The sequence below is a fragment of the Macrosteles quadrilineatus genome, unplaced genomic scaffold (genome assembly GCF_028750875.1).
Source record: "Macrosteles quadrilineatus isolate MER2022 unplaced genomic scaffold, UCM_ALF_1.0 Scaffold_4__1_contigs__length_99947679, whole genome shotgun sequence".
Taxonomy (NCBI): Eukaryota; Metazoa; Arthropoda; class Insecta; order Hemiptera; family Cicadellidae; genus Macrosteles; species Macrosteles quadrilineatus.
In genome coordinates, this window is record NW_026542597.1 from 96,280,643 (window position 1) to 96,298,385 (window position 17,743).

The window sequence follows — 17,743 nt, forward strand, 5'->3', positions numbered from 1 at the left end:
TATATTTAACATGAAACTTGAACAATAAACGATATTAGGCCTATGAACGCCATTAATTTTATTTGTCTTTTACCCATGAGAAACAAAACAATAATTTTTTAATCGTGATTCATTACAAAGTGGGGTTACGGTAATCACAATTGTAAAAAACTCAACCGACAATGATCGGTCTATACTCTTCATTAAAAAAATCCTAAACCCGTTTCGAAAGCATATTACACATTCCCCAGTTACTTTAAAATGGGCGAAAATATTTTTCCTGTGATTCTCTTTCGATCAATGTATTAATTTACATGTGTATACACATTTTGTGACCGATCTAACACGGGTGAAAGTACAACTTTTTAGCTTCAGCGCGGGTAATATGTGAGATGTACACCATCCATTTCCATCACATCAAAACCAGTACCAGTATGTGACTTGGACTTTCATCTATGGAGACTTATGATTGCAAGAAAACGTCGTCTGCAAGACCAGTTTCCCGCGATAACTGCGCGCCAACAACTCACTCATGGATTCGTAGAAGACGGAATACTGTACGTGAAGATTTTAAAAGTTCAAGCGTTGAGTACGCACTCGTTCCAAAATGCATAATCAAAATAAAAAACGAAAATGTATGTAAATAAAAGGTATCAACAATCTTACACGTACTTTCTCCCATTAGTTTGTCAACAGCCTTTATATAAGCGGTGGGAATAACTTTTATAAGGACATACTTTTAACTTTTAGAATTTTATGGGGAGAATCACAAAACTCTAATAATTTCTGAACCCAAATTTCTACAGCAAAAGGGGTTTGCACTATTTTGTTTGGAATTATAAGGACCGTTACAAACCTATTTTGATCAAATCGGTTTTTTTTTCGAAAATCCTATTTATTTCAAAAGATTAAAAATATCATTTGGCTAAGATAATTTATACCTTAAGGAAAAGTGCGAAAATAAGGATTTTAATTTTGTATATAAGCTAGTCTAGTTACCAACTAGTATAAAGCTAAGGACTTTGTCAATTCAAATATTTTCTATCACGTAGAAAAAGTGACCATAATTCGATGTCACTAATAGGTAAAAATTGGGTAAAATAAATAAAAACTATTTAATCAAGCACCAGCGTTTTGTTGAAAAATATAATAAAATATAAAGGTTTTCATTACTATAGGTATTTTAAAATGAAAGTATCGTTGCCAAATAAAATCGTTGGTAATATCGTTGAAAAGTCTAATACAACTAATTCAATAAAATGCGATGAACTTATTTGAGGAACAGCGATTCATTAATCTTTAAATGGTTGAAGCGGAAGATTCTATCAATGTAGTGCATCAAAGTAATGGGCAAAACTGTATCAGCAGATCAGCAAATGTGTAATGGATGTTCAGCATGTGTGCTCTACCAGGGTAGTTATCATTGATAGATGTAAAGAGATGATTGTCGACTCAGTGTTCTTGTATCTATCAACAGATCAGCAAATGTGTAATGGATGTTCAGCATGTGTGCTCTACCAGGATAGTTATCAGTGATAGATGTAAAGAGATGATTGTCGACTCAGTGTTCTTGTATCTATCAACAGATCAGCAAATGTGTAATGGATGTTCAGCATGTGTGCTCTACCAGGGTAGTTATCAGTGATAGATGTAAAGAGATGATTGTCGACTCAGTGTTCTTGTATCTATCAACAGATCAGCAAATGTGTAATGGATGTTCAGCATGTGTGCTCTACCAGGGTAGTTATCAGTGATAGATGTAAAGAGATGATTGTCGACTCAGTGTTCTTGTATCTATCAACAGATCAGCAAATGTGTAATGGATGTTCAGCATGTGTGCTCTACCAGGATAGTTATCAGTGATAGATGTAAAGAGATGATTGTCGACTCATTGTTCTTGTATCTATCAACAGATCAGCAAATGTGTAATGGATGTTCAGCATGTGTGCTCTACCAGGATAGTTATCAGTGATAGATGTAAAGTAATGATTGTCGACTCAGTGTTCTTGTATCTATCAACAGATCAGCAAATGTGTAATGGATGTTCAGCATGTGTGCTCTACCAGGGTAGTTATCAGTGATAGATGTAAAGAGATGATTGTCGACTCAGTGTTCTTGTATCTATCACCAGATCAGCAAATGTGTAATGGATGTTCAGCATGTGTGCTCTACCAGGATAGTTATCAGTGATAGATGTAAAGTAATGATTGTCGACTCAGTGTTCTTGTATCTATCAACAGATCAGCAAATGTGTAATGGATGTTCAGCATGTGTGCTCTACCAGGATAGTTATCAGTGATAGATGTAAAGAGATGATTGTCGACTCAGTGTTCTTGTATCTATCAACAGATCAGCAAATGTGTAATGGATGTTCAGCATGTGTGCTCTACCAGGGTAGTTATCAGTGATAGATGTATAGAGATGATTGTCGACTCAGTGTTCTTGTATCTATCAACAGATCAGCAAATGTGTAATGGATGTTCAGCATGTGTGCTCTACCAGAGTAGTTATCAGTGATAGATGTAAAGAGATGATTGTCGACTCAGTGTTCTTGTATCTATCAACAGATCAGCAAATGTGTAATGGATGTTCAGCATGTGTGCTCTACCAGAGTAGTTATCAGTGATAGATGTATAGAGATGATTGTCGACTCAGTGTTCTTGTATCTATCAACAGATCAGCAAATGTGTAATGGATGTTCAGCATGTGTGCTCTACCAGAGTAGTTATCAGTGATAGATGTAAAGAGATGATTGTCGACTCAGTGTTCTTGTATCTATCAACAGATCAGCAAATGTGTAATGGATGTTCAGCATGTGTGCTCTACCAGAGTAGTTATCAGTGATAGATGTAAAGAGATGATTGTCGACTCAGTGATCTTGTATCTATCAACAGATCAGCAAATGTGTAATGGCTGTTCAGCATGTGTGCTCTACCAGAGTAGTTATCAGTGATAGATGTAAAGAGATGATTGTCGACTCAGTGTTCTTGTATCTATCAACAGATCAGCAAATGTGTAATGGATGTTCAGCATGTGTGCTCTACCAGGATAGTTATCAGTGATAGATGTAAAGAGATGATTGTCGACTCAGTGATCTTGTATCTATCATCAGATCAGCAAATGTGTAATGGATGTTCAGCATGTGTGCTCTACTAGGCTAGTTATCAGTGATAGATGTAAAGAGATGATTGTAGACTCAGTGTTCTTGTATCTATCAACAGATCAGCAAACGCTTGTTACAAAGAATTAAAAATTAAGTTAGTTTGCGATACCTTTTTATTCCATTAATTAGTTAAAACGGGTCTTTTTAAACCATTTTGTTTTATACGAATACACTTCCTTGCATAATAAAATTAAAATATTTACGTATATAATAATAGTTATACTAAGAACTATATACGTACTGTATACAAGATCATAGTTAAGTTACAAATCTTTTTAATCCATTTACCTACTAGCAATCACAATTTTTCATGCAAAATTCCTGGCAAAATATATCTCAACATATAAAAACACATCCATCCCCCAGATAACTAGCTGATACAAACAAACCCGATGGGGCCAGTAATTGAGGTATACATTATAAAAGGCAGTCCCAGAGAGTTAGGTTCATCAGATGGCCCCCGGAGAGTCTGATGATGCAGTTAGGCTGGCTGATGAAGCATTCATGTCGATGACGTCACATTGTGACCCAACTTGCCAACTTCCCCCGTTTTGACTGATTCCCTATTCAACTATTGAATTTTGATTTGATTTCACAATACTTTGCTAACTCTATTTTACTTAGCTTCCGGACACTAACTATATCTTTTTTTATTGTGTTATTGGACGATTGTGGCACTAATTTACCTGAATATTTTTTGTTTGATTTACAAACAAATTATAATTTTATTTTTGTAGATAAAACTGTTTAACGTAGGTTCTAGCTCGGAATTGTTTGCCATATTGCTTCAGGTAAGGTATAGAGGTGGTGGATGCATTATCACTTCGAAATAATTCATTGGTGATTGGCAGTGTTTGAACCGAGGACACCGGGGACTCTATACCCACGCTATGCCACTGGAACAGCTCGCTTCCCTTACGTAGCTTACTTAATGTAAACATCGAGAATGTAAAGAACAAATAAAAAACAAATACAAATACCGGTACAATATTGATTTTTGACCATAGTTGTTGATATGCATAGGCCTAATGCTGTAACGAGCTATTTTCCCTAGGGGGGTATATTTTGCTATTTGGCCGCGCACCGATTGTTGAGGTGAACGAGCGGCGGCGGCGAACCTGGCTAGCGCCCTTTGACCCGGCTTATCAGTTCGGATAAGCTTGGGTATCCTGGGACTACTGGATAGCCGAGAAGGACATTCTAGTCGTGGATCCCGGGCAGTGAAGAGCGAGCGTTTGTCGAGTGAGACGTGGAGTGTTTTGGTGACATCGGTGTCGTGTGAGATTGGTGCTCAAGGAGTGAGTGTCGGCATTCAAGTTGGGTAGTGAGACAGTGACCCACTTGTGGTGAGTGGACGACGTTTTATTATATTTTGGTTTAAGAGAGTTAGAGTTGTAACCGTGCTGGTCAAAGCCTGACGGTAGTTAGGATTTATTTACAGGTGTCAGGAATAAAAAGTATATTCCTGACGGTTCTGGGCAGGTGCTAGAGCGCAAATAATATAATTTATTGACTGTAGTAGTTATTATTTTGCGTTGTACCAGGAGTTAGTTATATTACTAATAACTCTGAGGCCCGACAAACCTAGGCTGCACGATTTAGCGTGCGTAGTTGGAAACACGTGGCCAGTAGGCTAGTAGCATTGACTTTATATTTCTAGCTAATATTATTAGCCTATTAACAGAAGCCCAGCTAAGTAACATAAAGTTGGTAGTAGCAGTAGCAGTAGTAGGGTTGTTATTGTTTAATCATTTAATTATTTTAATTTAACCTGAACAGCTTGCTTAGTAATCCAACACGTTAGCTTGGTAGCTTGGATAGCGGAGTACCGGCTATCAGATAAGATATTTATCTAGTGTTTGGAACGTATTTAATATTTATTTATCTGCTACTAAGTAGCTCAATATTTTAATAGTGCAATTGCCATTTAGTTTTGCTTGTTTGGCTTGGTATTTATTGAGACCAGCTACTAGTGGTGTAGTCACTCTACCTATAGTGTACTTGTATATTATTATGTGGTACGATTATTGAGTGAACTGTTTGATTCTTAGCTTGGGCATTAGAGTTGTGTATTGGATTATAGTGGCCTAGTAGACCCCGCCTGGTGATAACACGCGTTGTGGTTTTTATTGGCAAGTCGTCGTGTAACTCACCGTGTTTTAGGCACTCTGGGCTTAACTATTGGATAGTTAGGACGAAGCCCGAGTTGCGTAGTCAGCAACGACCCCCTAGGAGTGTGGAGAATCGGCGTAGGTCTGGTAGTGATTATTGCACGTTTGTTGGGGTGACTTGTTTTTGACTTGTTCACAGTGCCCGTGTATGAGCCAGTCCTATACCGGTTAGACCCGGCTATTGGCCTAGTGGTTTCCCTGACCTTATCGCAGACCCTGGAACTTTACCCAGCCATTGTAGGCTGAGCTATCCCCGGCAAACGGTTGCGACTGACTGCACTTTTAATATTTATATTTTTCCAGTGCAGAAAATCTCGTCGCAAGATGGCGCCTGCGAACAGGGACTGAGGTTGGCAGTGGTGCTGAGTTGCTGACGTATTAACGGCGCCCGAACAAAATAATTTTATTTGTGCAGATTTGCTGCGGACTTGTGCAGATTGGCTGCGGACCTGAGCTGTTGAGCAGAGTTTTAGGCAGACCTGCTGTGATTTTATAGTCGGTTGGGTAGGCCTAACCTGTTTTCTGTTACAGCGTGGTGTGTTGTGAACCCTAATTTATTTAGTGGTTGTATACATAGATATTAGTTAGTAATTTTAATTTTGCTAATTAATTGAGCCTTATTATTGAATATTACTTGAGTGAGAACCCTTATTGTGTATTTGTGGTTTGACTTTCACACCTATAATTGGTTTGATTTATTATTTTGCTAATTAATTGAATTTTATCATTGAATATTATTTGAGTGAGAACCCTTATTGTGTATTTGTGGTTTGACTTTCACACCTATAATTGGTTTGATTTATTATAACGGTGTTAAATATATTTTAATTGGTTACGCCCTTATTTTTGCGGATTTGTCGTGGTGTTTTGAATTTTAAATATGGTTGTGACTACGAGTACGACGTCTGTGCTGGGCGGTACGCCTATTACGTCTGCTATTGCTACGACGAGTTCTGGGGTTAGCTCCGAACTGTCGGTGATGACGACATCGTCATTGTGGCCGGCGTCTTCGCCCGTTTGGCCGACAATTTCTTCAGTAGTGGCTACGACGGTGACAACTTCGTTGACCTATTCCGCGCCAGCGACTATGTCCTTGGGGTCGCAGCCCCGGGACAGTCGCGTGGGTTGGATCTATGACCTCTCGAAAGGGAAGCTCATGAGGACGATGGACCAGTATGGTTTGGTGACCACTGGGACTTCTGCTGAATTACGGCAGAGATTTTCGTCGTTTTGGAAGCAGCGGAATGCCCGTCGGTACAGCGATGATAGGCTGTGTACAGCTGGGGCTGCTGCACCGACATATTTACCGCCCGCTACTACAACTGTGGAGCTTCCTGACCCCCAGAGAACCGTACCTCAGGTACTGGGTAATACGGAATCCGACCGACTTAGCAGGGAGTTAGAGGCGGTCAGAGAGATTCTTGGGTTGTCTTTGGAGACTGATACCCGGACTCTTCGAGAACAACTTGCATTGGTGGTGCGACAGGCGAGGGGCTCGCCGAGTAATGAGGTCGGCTATGGGTTCGGAAGACCCGCCAACCCTACGTCCCCTGTTGTGGCTGCTCCAATGCCTACCTTTGGGTTACCTAGTAGACCCGAGGGATGGCAGCGGCCCAATGATAGTTCTGAGAGACCAGCCCGGCCTTCTAGCTTGGAGCTGCCACGGGGCTCGGATATGCTCTCAAATGAGGCCAGCAGGGTGGAGCCAAAGGATTGCTCCAAAGTATGCAACACGGTACGGAAGTGGGGTTTAAGGTTTGATGGCCGACGAGACCCTGTGTCGTTCCTGGAGCGCCTTGAAGAGCTGATGGTCTCGTACTCTATAACATCAGAGGACCTGCTCAGAGCGCTGCCGGAGCTGTTGCAAGGCTCAGCGCTTCTATGGTACAGGAATTGCAAGGAGCTCCTGTATTCATTCGACGCTTTTCGGCATCAATTTGAGATCCAGTTCCTTCCACCTGGTTATCAGAGGAATTTGGATGAGGAGATCCGAAAAAGGACACAGGGTGAAGGCGAGCACTTCCGGGACTACGTTGTTGCCATAAGTACCTTGCTTAGGCGTAGCGGTACGTTGTCGGAGCATGGTAGATTAGACTTAATCTACAGCAACATGCGTCCGGAATACAAACTTATGGTACGCCGGCGTGACTTCAGGAACCTGGCCGAGATGGTTGAGTTGGCCGAAGATTATGAGGCTTATATGCGCGAGAAGGCAGCCTTCCGACCTCCTCCTTCTCCGAACGTAGCGCTGGTTTTGGAAACCGCCTACACGCCCAAAAAGAAGGCGGAGAAGCGCGCCGAAACTGCCGCAGTCGAGAAGCGGAGTTTCGAGAGACCATCTCCGGAAGCTGAGTCGCTTGGGCGGGTGGCTTCGAAGTCGGATAGGGTCCACGGTCAACGGCCCGTGACAGCAGCTAGAGCGCCTGAGGGTCCAAAGGGGACGGTGAAATGTTTTAGGTGCCAGGAGATTGGTCACTTTGCCCGAGAATGTGGTAAACCAAGGACCGTCTCCTGTTTTGGGTGTGGCAAACCTGGTTTGACGGTGAGTCAGTGTGGATGTCGGGCGGGAAACGGCAGGCCAGCTCAGACATCAGGAGGTCAACTGGGCAAGGCCACCCAAAACGAACGACCTCAGAAGAGTGGTCCGAGTGGCTCGGAAAACTAAACAGCCTGGTTGGTGGAGTAGACGAGAACCGGCTGATTTCGGAGACAAGGCCCTTTGTTGAAGTTGTGCTGATGGGCAGCGTTTTTAAGGCGTTATTGGACACTGGGTCCGTAGTTAACCTGGTTGGGCGCGAAGTCGCCGATCATCTTCAATGTCAGGGGGTAGAACCTTTTAAGAAACCCTCTCCTCTAAGGATGGCAGATGGGTCGCGGTCTAGGGCCGAGTATTCGTTCCGATTGGCAGGGGAGGCTGCGGGAAGACGGTGGGTTGGAGACGCCTTGTACGTTCCCACTCTTACCACGGATATGATTTTGGGTATGGATGTCATACGACATCTCGGACTTGTGACGGTCGTGACGGAGGTGATAAGAATGGGCGAGGGTGAGGACTGTTCTGGTCAAGTGGGCTGCCTAGATACAGTCGAAATTAGTGACCAAGACCCCAGAGGCCCTGACGATGGAGATCCCCGTCTTATTCCTGAAGCCGACGTATCTGACACTTCGTTGGCTGGTAGTGGGGTGGATTATGATCCCGCTTGTGATGACGTCAAGGGCGAAGGAGTGATAAAGCCGTTGACGGAAACCCAAAGCCAGTCGTTGGCGATATTCTTGAAGGGAGAGCTGTCAAAATTTGACGATGTGCCCGGGAAGACCCATCTCTTGGAGCACGTTATTAGGCTGAAAGAGGGAGTGGTTCCGGTGAAGCAGAGGCATTACCCGAGAAATCCAGCTATGCAAGCTGTGGTTAATGGGGAGGTGGAGGTGATGTTGAAGGATGGGATTATAGAACCTTCTTCGTCTCCATGGAGCTCACCAATCGTGCTGGTAAAAAAGGCCTCGGGCAAATTTAGGATGTGCCTTGATTTGCGAAAGGTTAATAAGGCCAGCGTGCCGGACGCTTACCCCCTGCCGAGGATAAACGCCATTTTAGAAAAGCTTCGGCGGGCCCGGTACATAAGTACTCTCGACTTGTACCGTGGTTATTGGCAGGTGCCTCTCAATGAACGGAGTCGCCCGGTTACCGCCTTCACGGTGCCCGGGATTGGCTTATTTCAGTTTAAAGTGATGCCTTTTGGTTTGCATTCGGCGGGGGCCACGTTTCAGCGTTTGCTGGACAAGGTGATCGGCCCGGACCTAGAACCATCGGCGTTTGCGTATCTGGATGACTTGGTCTTGGTTTCTGAAACTTTTGAGAAACATCTGGAATTGTTGAGGACCGTCTTCGCCAGATTGAGAGGGGCGGGATTGCGCCTGAATCCTGACAAGTGTCATTTTTGTAAGACCCGGTTAAAATACCTGGGTCACGTAGTCAGTGATGCTGGGATCGCAACCGATCCAGAGAAGGTCAGGGCAATCAATGACTTTCCTACACCGCGAAGCGTGAGGAACCTTCGAAGTTTTCTTGGGCTGGCCAGCTGGTACAGGAGATTTGTTGACGGATTTGCGTCGTTGGTCAGGCCTTTGACCAAGTTATTAAAGAAGGGGGAGAAATGGCAGTGGGGCTCAGATCAGGAGATTGCTTTCGAAGCAATGAAGAACCGCCTGAGCTCAACACCAGTTTTGGCATGCCCGGATTTTTCGAAGACGTTTGTGCTGCAAGTAGATGCCTCAAACGATGGCCTTGGTGCGGCTTTGACGCAAGACCAGGCCGGTAAAGAGGCCGTAGTTGCATACGCGAGCCGTCTATTAACAGACCAAGAGCGGAAATATACGACTACCGAGAAGGAGTGTTTGGCTCTGGTCTGGGCGGTGCGGAAGTTCCGACCATATCTGGAGGGTTATCGCTTCGTGGCCATAACGGACCATGTGGCATTGAGATGGTTGATGAAGCTGCAAGAACCGTCCGGTCGGCTTGCTCGTTGGGTTATGGAGTTGCAACAGCATGATTTCGAGATCCGGTACCGTAAGGGTACGTTGAATCGTGTTGCAGATGCTCTCTCCCGTCAGCCCGTGGGTGGTGAAGATGACGATACCCCGGCTGACGTAGCTGTGATGGGAGGAGACCCACGAGAGGCCGAATTAGAGACCGAGGGTCTGCAGCCAGAAGATGGCACATGGTACCAGCGCACTAAAGAGTGTGTGTTGTCCAATCCCAGACGTGTCCCGAGTTATTGTATTAGGGATGGGGAGTTATACAGGCGTCTTGGGAAAGATAAGAACGATGAAGGCGGAGTAGTATGGAGGGCTTGTGTACCACCATCTAAGGTTAAGGATGTGTTGGTAGAGAACCATGACTCTCCTATGGCGGGCCACCTGGGAGTTAAGAAAACAATTGCCCGGGTTGGGGAAAACTATTTTTGGCCGGGTTGGCGTCGTGCCGTGAAAGAATACGTTAGGTCCTGTGCCACGTGCCAGGAGTTCAAGGTATTGCAGCAGAAACCGGCGGGACAAATGTACTTTCGAAACCCTCAAGGGCCTTGGCATTCGGTGTCGGTCGACTTGATGGGTCCATTCCCCAGATCCAAAGGTGGGCATCGTTTTCTTGCAGTTTTCCAGGACCTGTTTAGCAAGTGGGTTGAAATAAGACCCCTGCGGTCAGCTACGGCCAAGGCTGTAGCTAGTGCATTCAAGGACGGGCTATTGCTGCGTTTTGGTGCCCCTGTGATTTTTATGAGTGACAATGGAACCCAGTTCGTCTTTAAGGTGTTCTGAGACCTGACGAAAGAGTGGGGAATCGAGTTCCGACAGACTGCCCCTTACAGCCCACAGTCCAATCCGGTTGAACGGCCAAACCGGGTTATCAAAACTATGATAGCCCAGTTTGTTCAGGATAATCATCGTACTTGGGATGCACTCATTGCCGAGTTCCAGTACGCGATGAACACCGCCGTTCACGACTCCACTGGGTTTTCACCTGCCAAACTGTGTTTTGGGAGAGATCTCAGGCTACCTAGGGCAATCGGGTCGTCTCTGACCACAGGACCGAAGCCTGGAGATGACCGTGAGAGAACCGTGGACGAGGTATTTAGTGACCGGGAGCAGGCGTTTAAGAGGTTGTACGATAGTTGTCGACAGAACTTGAGGAGGGCTTTCCAGCGCCAGTCTAAATATTATAATCTTAGACGGCGTGAGGTACAATACCATCGAGGTGATCAAGTCATGAGAAGACTACATGTCTTGTCCTCAGCGGCTGAAGCTATAGTGGGCAAACTGGCCCCTAAGTTTCAGGGTCCTTGTACCGTGGTCAAGCGAGTGGCCCCTAATATGTATGAGGTAAAGGACGAGGGTAGGAGAGAGACCCATGTCGTCCATGTTAAAGACCTTAAGACCTACCATGAAAGAACCGATGCTTAGTTATTCTTGGTTATGCATGGTGGTGGTTAGTTAGATAGCATTTTTGTGCTTGCTATTCTTTTGATGTTTTGTTTAATCAAGTGGTTTCGTTTTTGTTTTGCTTTGAGACCCGTGGTAAAAGAGGAGTCATTGGGTTAAGAGCCGGAGTATTTTGTTTTGGCCGGAGTTCAAAGATTTTTTTTTCTTTTAGCCGTTTTCTTTTTTTTCATCCCGATGTAAGTGGGGGGTGTAACGAGCTATTTTCCCTAGGGGGGTATATTTTGCTATTTGGCCGCGCACCGATTGTTGGGGTGAACGAGCGGCGGCGGCGAACCTGGCTAGCGCCCTTTGACCCGGCTTATCAGTTCGGATAAGCTTGGGTATCCTGGGACTACTGGATAGCCGAGAAGGACATTCTAGTCGTGGATCCCGGGCAGTGAAGAGCGAGCGTTTGTCGAGTGAGACGTGGAGTGTTTTGGTGACATCGGTGTCGTGTGAGATTGGTGCTCAAGGAGTGAGTGTCGGCATTCAAGTTGGGTAGTGAGACAGTGACCCACTTGTGGTGAGTGGACGACGTTTTATTATATTTTGGTTTAAGAGAGTTAGAGTTGTAACCGTGCTGGTCAAAGCCTGACGGTAGTTAGGATTTATTTACAGGTGTCAGGAATAAAAAGTATATTCCTGACGGTTCTGGGCAGGTGCTAGAGCGCAAATAATATAATTTATTGACTGTAGTAGTTATTATTTTGCGTTGTACCAGGAGTTAGTTATATTACTAATAACTCTGAGGCCCGACAAACCTAGGCTGCACGATTTAGCGTGCGTAGTTGGAAACACGTGGCCAGTAGGCTAGTAGCATTGACTTTATATTTCTAGCTAATATTATTAGCCTATTAACAGAAGCCCAGCTAAGTAACATAAAGTTGGTAGTAGCAGTAGCAGTAGTAGGGTTGTTATTGTTTAATCATTTAATTATTTTAATTTAACCTGAACAGCTTGCTTAGTAATCCAACACGTTAGCTTGGTAGCTTGGATAGCGGAGTACCGGCTATCAGATAAGATATTTATCTAGTGTTTGGAACGTATTTAATATTTATTTATCTGCTACTAAGTAGCTCAATATTTTAATAGTGCAATTGCCATTTAGTTTTGCTTGTTTGGCTTGGTATTTATTGAGACCAGCTACTAGTGGTGTAGTCACTCTACCTATAGTGTACTTGTATATTATTATGTGGTACGATTATTGAGTGAACTGTTTGATTCTTAGCTTGGGCATTAGAGTTGTGTATTGGATTATAGTGGCCTAGTAGACCCCGCCTGGTGATAACACGCGTTGTGGTTTTTATTGGCAAGTCGTCGTGTAACTCACCGTGTTTTAGGCACTCTGGGCTTAACTATTGGATAGTTAGGACGAAGCCCGAGTTGCGTAGTCAGCAACGACCCCCTAGGAGTGTGGAGAATCGGCGTAGGTCTGGTAGTGATTATTGCACGTTTGTTGGGGTGACTTGTTTTTGACTTGTTCACAGTGCCCGTGTATGAGCCAGTCCTATACCGGTTAGACCCGGCTATTGGCCTAGTGGTTTCCCTGACCTTATCGCAGACCCTGGAACTTTACCCAGCCATTGTAGGCTGAGCTATCCCCGGCAAACGGTTGCGACTGACTGCACTTTTAATATTTATATTTTTCCAGTGCAGAAAATCTCGTCGCAATGCATGACAATTTTTTATCTTTTATGTAGAAAAGTTTGAAATAATTTGTTTATAGTATAATGATTCCCATTTTAAGAAGTGGTATTATAGCAGTCAAACATTAGGATTTGACTTAACAGCAGCGTAACACTGGCCAGCAGCTGATAACGTCCCATTAGTAGACAATTAATGTGTGACAATGTATCAAGATGGATGAAGATGAACAAGTCAACAGAAAGTAATGGTCATCTTGTAACTAGAGACTGTACATCATCTAATCTAACACTGACCAGCAGCTGATAACGTCCCATTAGTAGACAATTAATGTGTGACAATGTGTCAAGATGGATGAAGATGAACAAGTCAACAGAAAGTAATGGTCATCTTGTAACTAGAGACTGTACATCATCTAATCCAACACTGTCCAGCAGCTGATAACGTCCCATTAGTAGACAATTAATGTATGACAATGTATCAAGATGGATGAAGATGAACAAGTCAACAGATAGTAATGGTCATCTTGTCACTAGAGACTGTACATCATCTAATCTAACACTGACCAGCAGCTGATAACGTCCCATTAGTAGACGATTAATGTGTGACAATGTGTCAAGATGGATGAAGATGAACAAGTCAACAGATAGTAATGGTCATCTTGTCACTAGAGACTGTACATCATCTAATCTAACACTGACCAGCAGCTGATAACGTCCCATTAGTAGACAATTAATGTGTGACAATGTGTCAAGATGGATGAAGGTTAACAAGTCAACAGACAGTTATGGTAATCTTATCACGAGGGACAGAATATCATGTAATCCCAGTGAACTTGTATCATAGGTACAACATTTTGAACATAAATTAAATGTGCAATACGGTACCATTATAACAATTACATTTGCGAAGCGTAAAAAATATATAAAGGATGTTATTTTAGCATGTAATTGCATTTAAAACGTATCTAGCCTAACAGGGGTATTTAGAGAATCTCCACCACTCCATTTACAGTTTTAAATCAAATTTAACAAGTAACTAGGTTAACAATGTTATAATTTATCGCTAGGGCCTAAAATTGCTTTTAATAAGAGATAGTCTAATTTTAATTTTTACCAGTGTGATGCTTTTTGTCATACGAAACCATTTTCAAAAGCATTAAACATTTGTAAATTAATTCACTAAATATTTCTGCAATTTTATATGTACAATAGTTCTTCGGTGTTGACTCCAGCAGTTTTTTTTTTTTTTGCTTTATAGATTAAAATAACTAATTTAACCTTACGTTACAACCATTGAAAACCCATGTGTTCGCTACAGTATGATGAAAGAATTTACAATGGATACATAAATATTTATAATACATTTTAAACACGTTTTAAGCTGTATGTTCCATTACATATAGCCGAAGGAACCGTTTACAGACGTATCCAGTCCATTTACATTCCCATTAGTAATTCCTTTGCAGACTATTGATTCCCGTCTCCCTGAAGCTGATACGACTTGGTATTCTCCCGTCTCCGTGCCTGGAGCGGTTCCTTTACAAATGTCTGGAACTGTCGGGACCGGAAAGAATAATTGGATTTGAACCAGTCAACCGGGAGAGCCTGATAGAATTTTCTCATCAAACAATGAGTGGGGAAAAGAATACTTTGTCTTATCTTAAACCTCGACAGCGTACCATCGGATTAAGTGGATCGTCGGTTGATTTACTATGTTTTTGTTCAAGCGAGCGTTCCAGATTTACGAGTAGGTTTTAATAAATTAAGTACCTCGGTGACCAAGCATCGCTCAGAATACATTTGAAAATGGTTATATGTACATACTTTTATACGAAGATTATATATTATTACTTATTAAAAAAAACTCATATTTCAATGTAAGGAAACTAGTGGAGTCTCTTCCTAAGAATTTTGGATAAAAAACGTACATGCTATGTGTGTGTTATATTTGTTATGAAATAAAAGCTACATATTCACAGTAATGTGTGCATATTGGAATCTTATGGATACTGCTTCATGTTTGTCAAAATAATGTCAATGAGTTCAACCATAGATAAAACATGCTTAATCTATGGTTGAACCAAATGTTTGTAATGAAATTAATTTATTGAGAAAACTTTGTTATAGAGGCTACAGTTTGGAGCCTCTGCCCTTAAGATTTACGTTGTATAAATAACTTTTTCTTCGGCATAATACGTGTTATTAACTTTACGCCTAATATTACTTGAAACATATTTTTACAACTACACTGTTTTAAGGAGACGGCAAATTAAATAAAAGCTACGCATTATACGCCAATCACCAATACTTTTAACTAAATGATAATATTATTGTATGGTGGTTCGAAGCCTTCTCTTAGCCTTAAGTGTAGCCTACTTTAGAAAAACTATACGGTTATCAGGAAAGGAAATATTTCTGTGGGTCTTTGTATTAAGCATCTGACACGTCAATGGAAGATCGATGGGTTCAATCCCCAGCAAAACCACAAAATGTTTCTTAAGCGTTTTGGGATGCTCTCCTAAAAATTCAACCAGCACAGACACTTAATTTATAATAATTTGTATATTTGTATATATTTGTGACAGAGCTCAGTAGAGCGATTCCCACCTAGTGTCAGCGTGTCGGGTCCGTTATACGACCTCTGTTGTGGTTTTGGGTAAACGCTCGTTTGGTCACGGTCGGTGAGTCTGCAAACACTGAATGTTGGCAAACCTCGACATTCACAATGAAATGAGCTACTGAAGAGTCATTGGGGCGATATTGAACTTGTTCACTACTACGAGGCTAACATTTCAAAACTGTTCATTTAGTCCTTGCTAGTTTCCTATCCCAAACCTTATAATAAGAGTAAAATAGTTTGGGTATTGTTTTCAAACGACAACTTGTTTTATCTTTCTTATTTTTTATTATTATTTGTATCCATACCCAACAACCAATAAAATAAGGGACTGAACTTTTTTTTTTTAAGTTTCCTCACTTTTTGTGGATTTAATAACATCGAGAGAAGGTTATTTGGACTTTTTTCGTTTTTCCAGAACGATTTTAGTGAGTACCTAAAATAGTCTTCGTAAATTGAGGGGGAGCTGGAAGACTTTTAAATGATAAAATGCAATACTTCTTTGAATTTTGTTTAATTTGTATTACTAGAAAAAAGGTTTCTTACACAAACAAGGTGGGTAGTAGTGTAAAATCTCTTCAATCTGTGTTATAACGTTGGAAAAACTCATCTAAAGCCAAAATGAGCACCTGAAGAGTCAACGAAAGTTGCGAACTTGTCCTCATTCAAGTTGATAGTCTACTAACACTTTACTTCTCTCATACTACAAAAAGTTCGGATCCCAAAGGCATATATGTTATACTGTTTATGCAGTTATTTACTGTACAGGCCTAACGTTTATATTATTCAAAATGTATATGTAGATTTGCTAGTAGATTTCAAAATTTGCTATTTTATAGCTACACCGTCAAAATACCAGTGCTTCGCTCATCCACTAATTAATCAATACACAGTTAAATACTAAAATAACACCATTTCACGAATAAAGGGGTATTTTAAAAATCCAATATAACTTTATGTCGCAATAGAAAACTCTACCTTTTTGTTACGGGTAATATCTTAATTACACATGTATCCCAAATAAAAGTTCAGAATTTTTTTTCTAATTTATACAAAACTAGACATACATTTTATTCACTTAAAAATTCAATTCATACTGAGAGGATATAAATGGTGATACCTCAACAATGCGCGCCAGACAATCCAAGACATTGCCAACCAACGCCAGACACAATGGCGATGGACGTTGTCCAACTGGACGTCCCCCAGCTGGACAATGCACTTGTGTTTATTGCTTTCGTCTACTTATCGGGAATTTATAGAAAAATGTTATCTATTTAAGTAGTCAGAAGAAAGGAAATAAATTTGAAAAGGTCAACGTACTTTATATAGGACATTTTTTTGGGGAATGATCAATATTAAATTTTTCCACAATTAGGTACAATTTTGTTTTTATTGTGGATGCAGGATCTGTGACAACAATTCAAAAGCCCCAACCGAGTTTAACGGGTATTTCATTAGTCATAGCAGACTTGAAAATACTGAACGTATAAGCCTATTCGTAAAAAAAATTTACTAATGTGAGTATAATTTATTCAATTTTGTATACATACCTCCCTAAGGAATGTTAACCTCTTATCTTTCTATTTATTACTATTCTAACCAGTTTCCTGAATAGTATTTAAATAGGAATACCTTTATTTGACTCTTCTGCCACAGCAATAACAACTTAAGACCCAATCTGTGTAAAAGCCAAACTTTTTACAGCTTGTTTGTTTACAAAGGCAAGTAAATCATTGCCTACGTGGTGAATAAAGTTTCCCTTGCCTTGAACAGGAACAAAACAACATGTCCTATACAGGAAAGCGCCAATGATATATATGCCTACGTTTAACGCAATGTGTATAGTTTCTGTGAAATCGGAAGAGCGGATTGGTGCCTATTAATATAGTATCATGTGTGCGAAAACAACATTGTATGTAAATTAAACTATTTTTGTAGACAATCTGTCAAAAAATAATCAACCAATATTATTTAAATTCAAACAAGAGTGACTTTTGGCCTCAGACAGAATTACATTTCAGTTTTCCTTGGTCTCACTCAATTCTACACTCATCTTACATTTTTCTTTAGCTTAAAACACAAAAAAACTACCTTACTCCCATACTGTAAATTTTAAAAACTGTTACAACAGGCCAACTCTAAGAAATAATTCTTCTTTTATTGGTATATTTGCATGATATTTTACAAA

The 17,743-nt window shown here is 41.4% G+C and overlaps 1 protein-coding gene across 1 annotated transcript; it reads left to right on the top strand.

Annotated features, from left to right (window-relative positions):
- The first annotated feature begins 10,725 nt into the window (after positions 1 to 10,725).
- Positions 10,726 to 11,271, top strand: LOC128993175 (uncharacterized). The gene has a single exon (XM_054416937.1). The coding sequence runs from the start codon at positions 10,726 to 10,728 to the stop codon at positions 11,269 to 11,271; it is 546 nt and encodes a 181-aa protein (XP_054272912.1).
- The last annotated feature ends 6,472 nt before the right edge of the window (positions 11,272 to 17,743 follow it).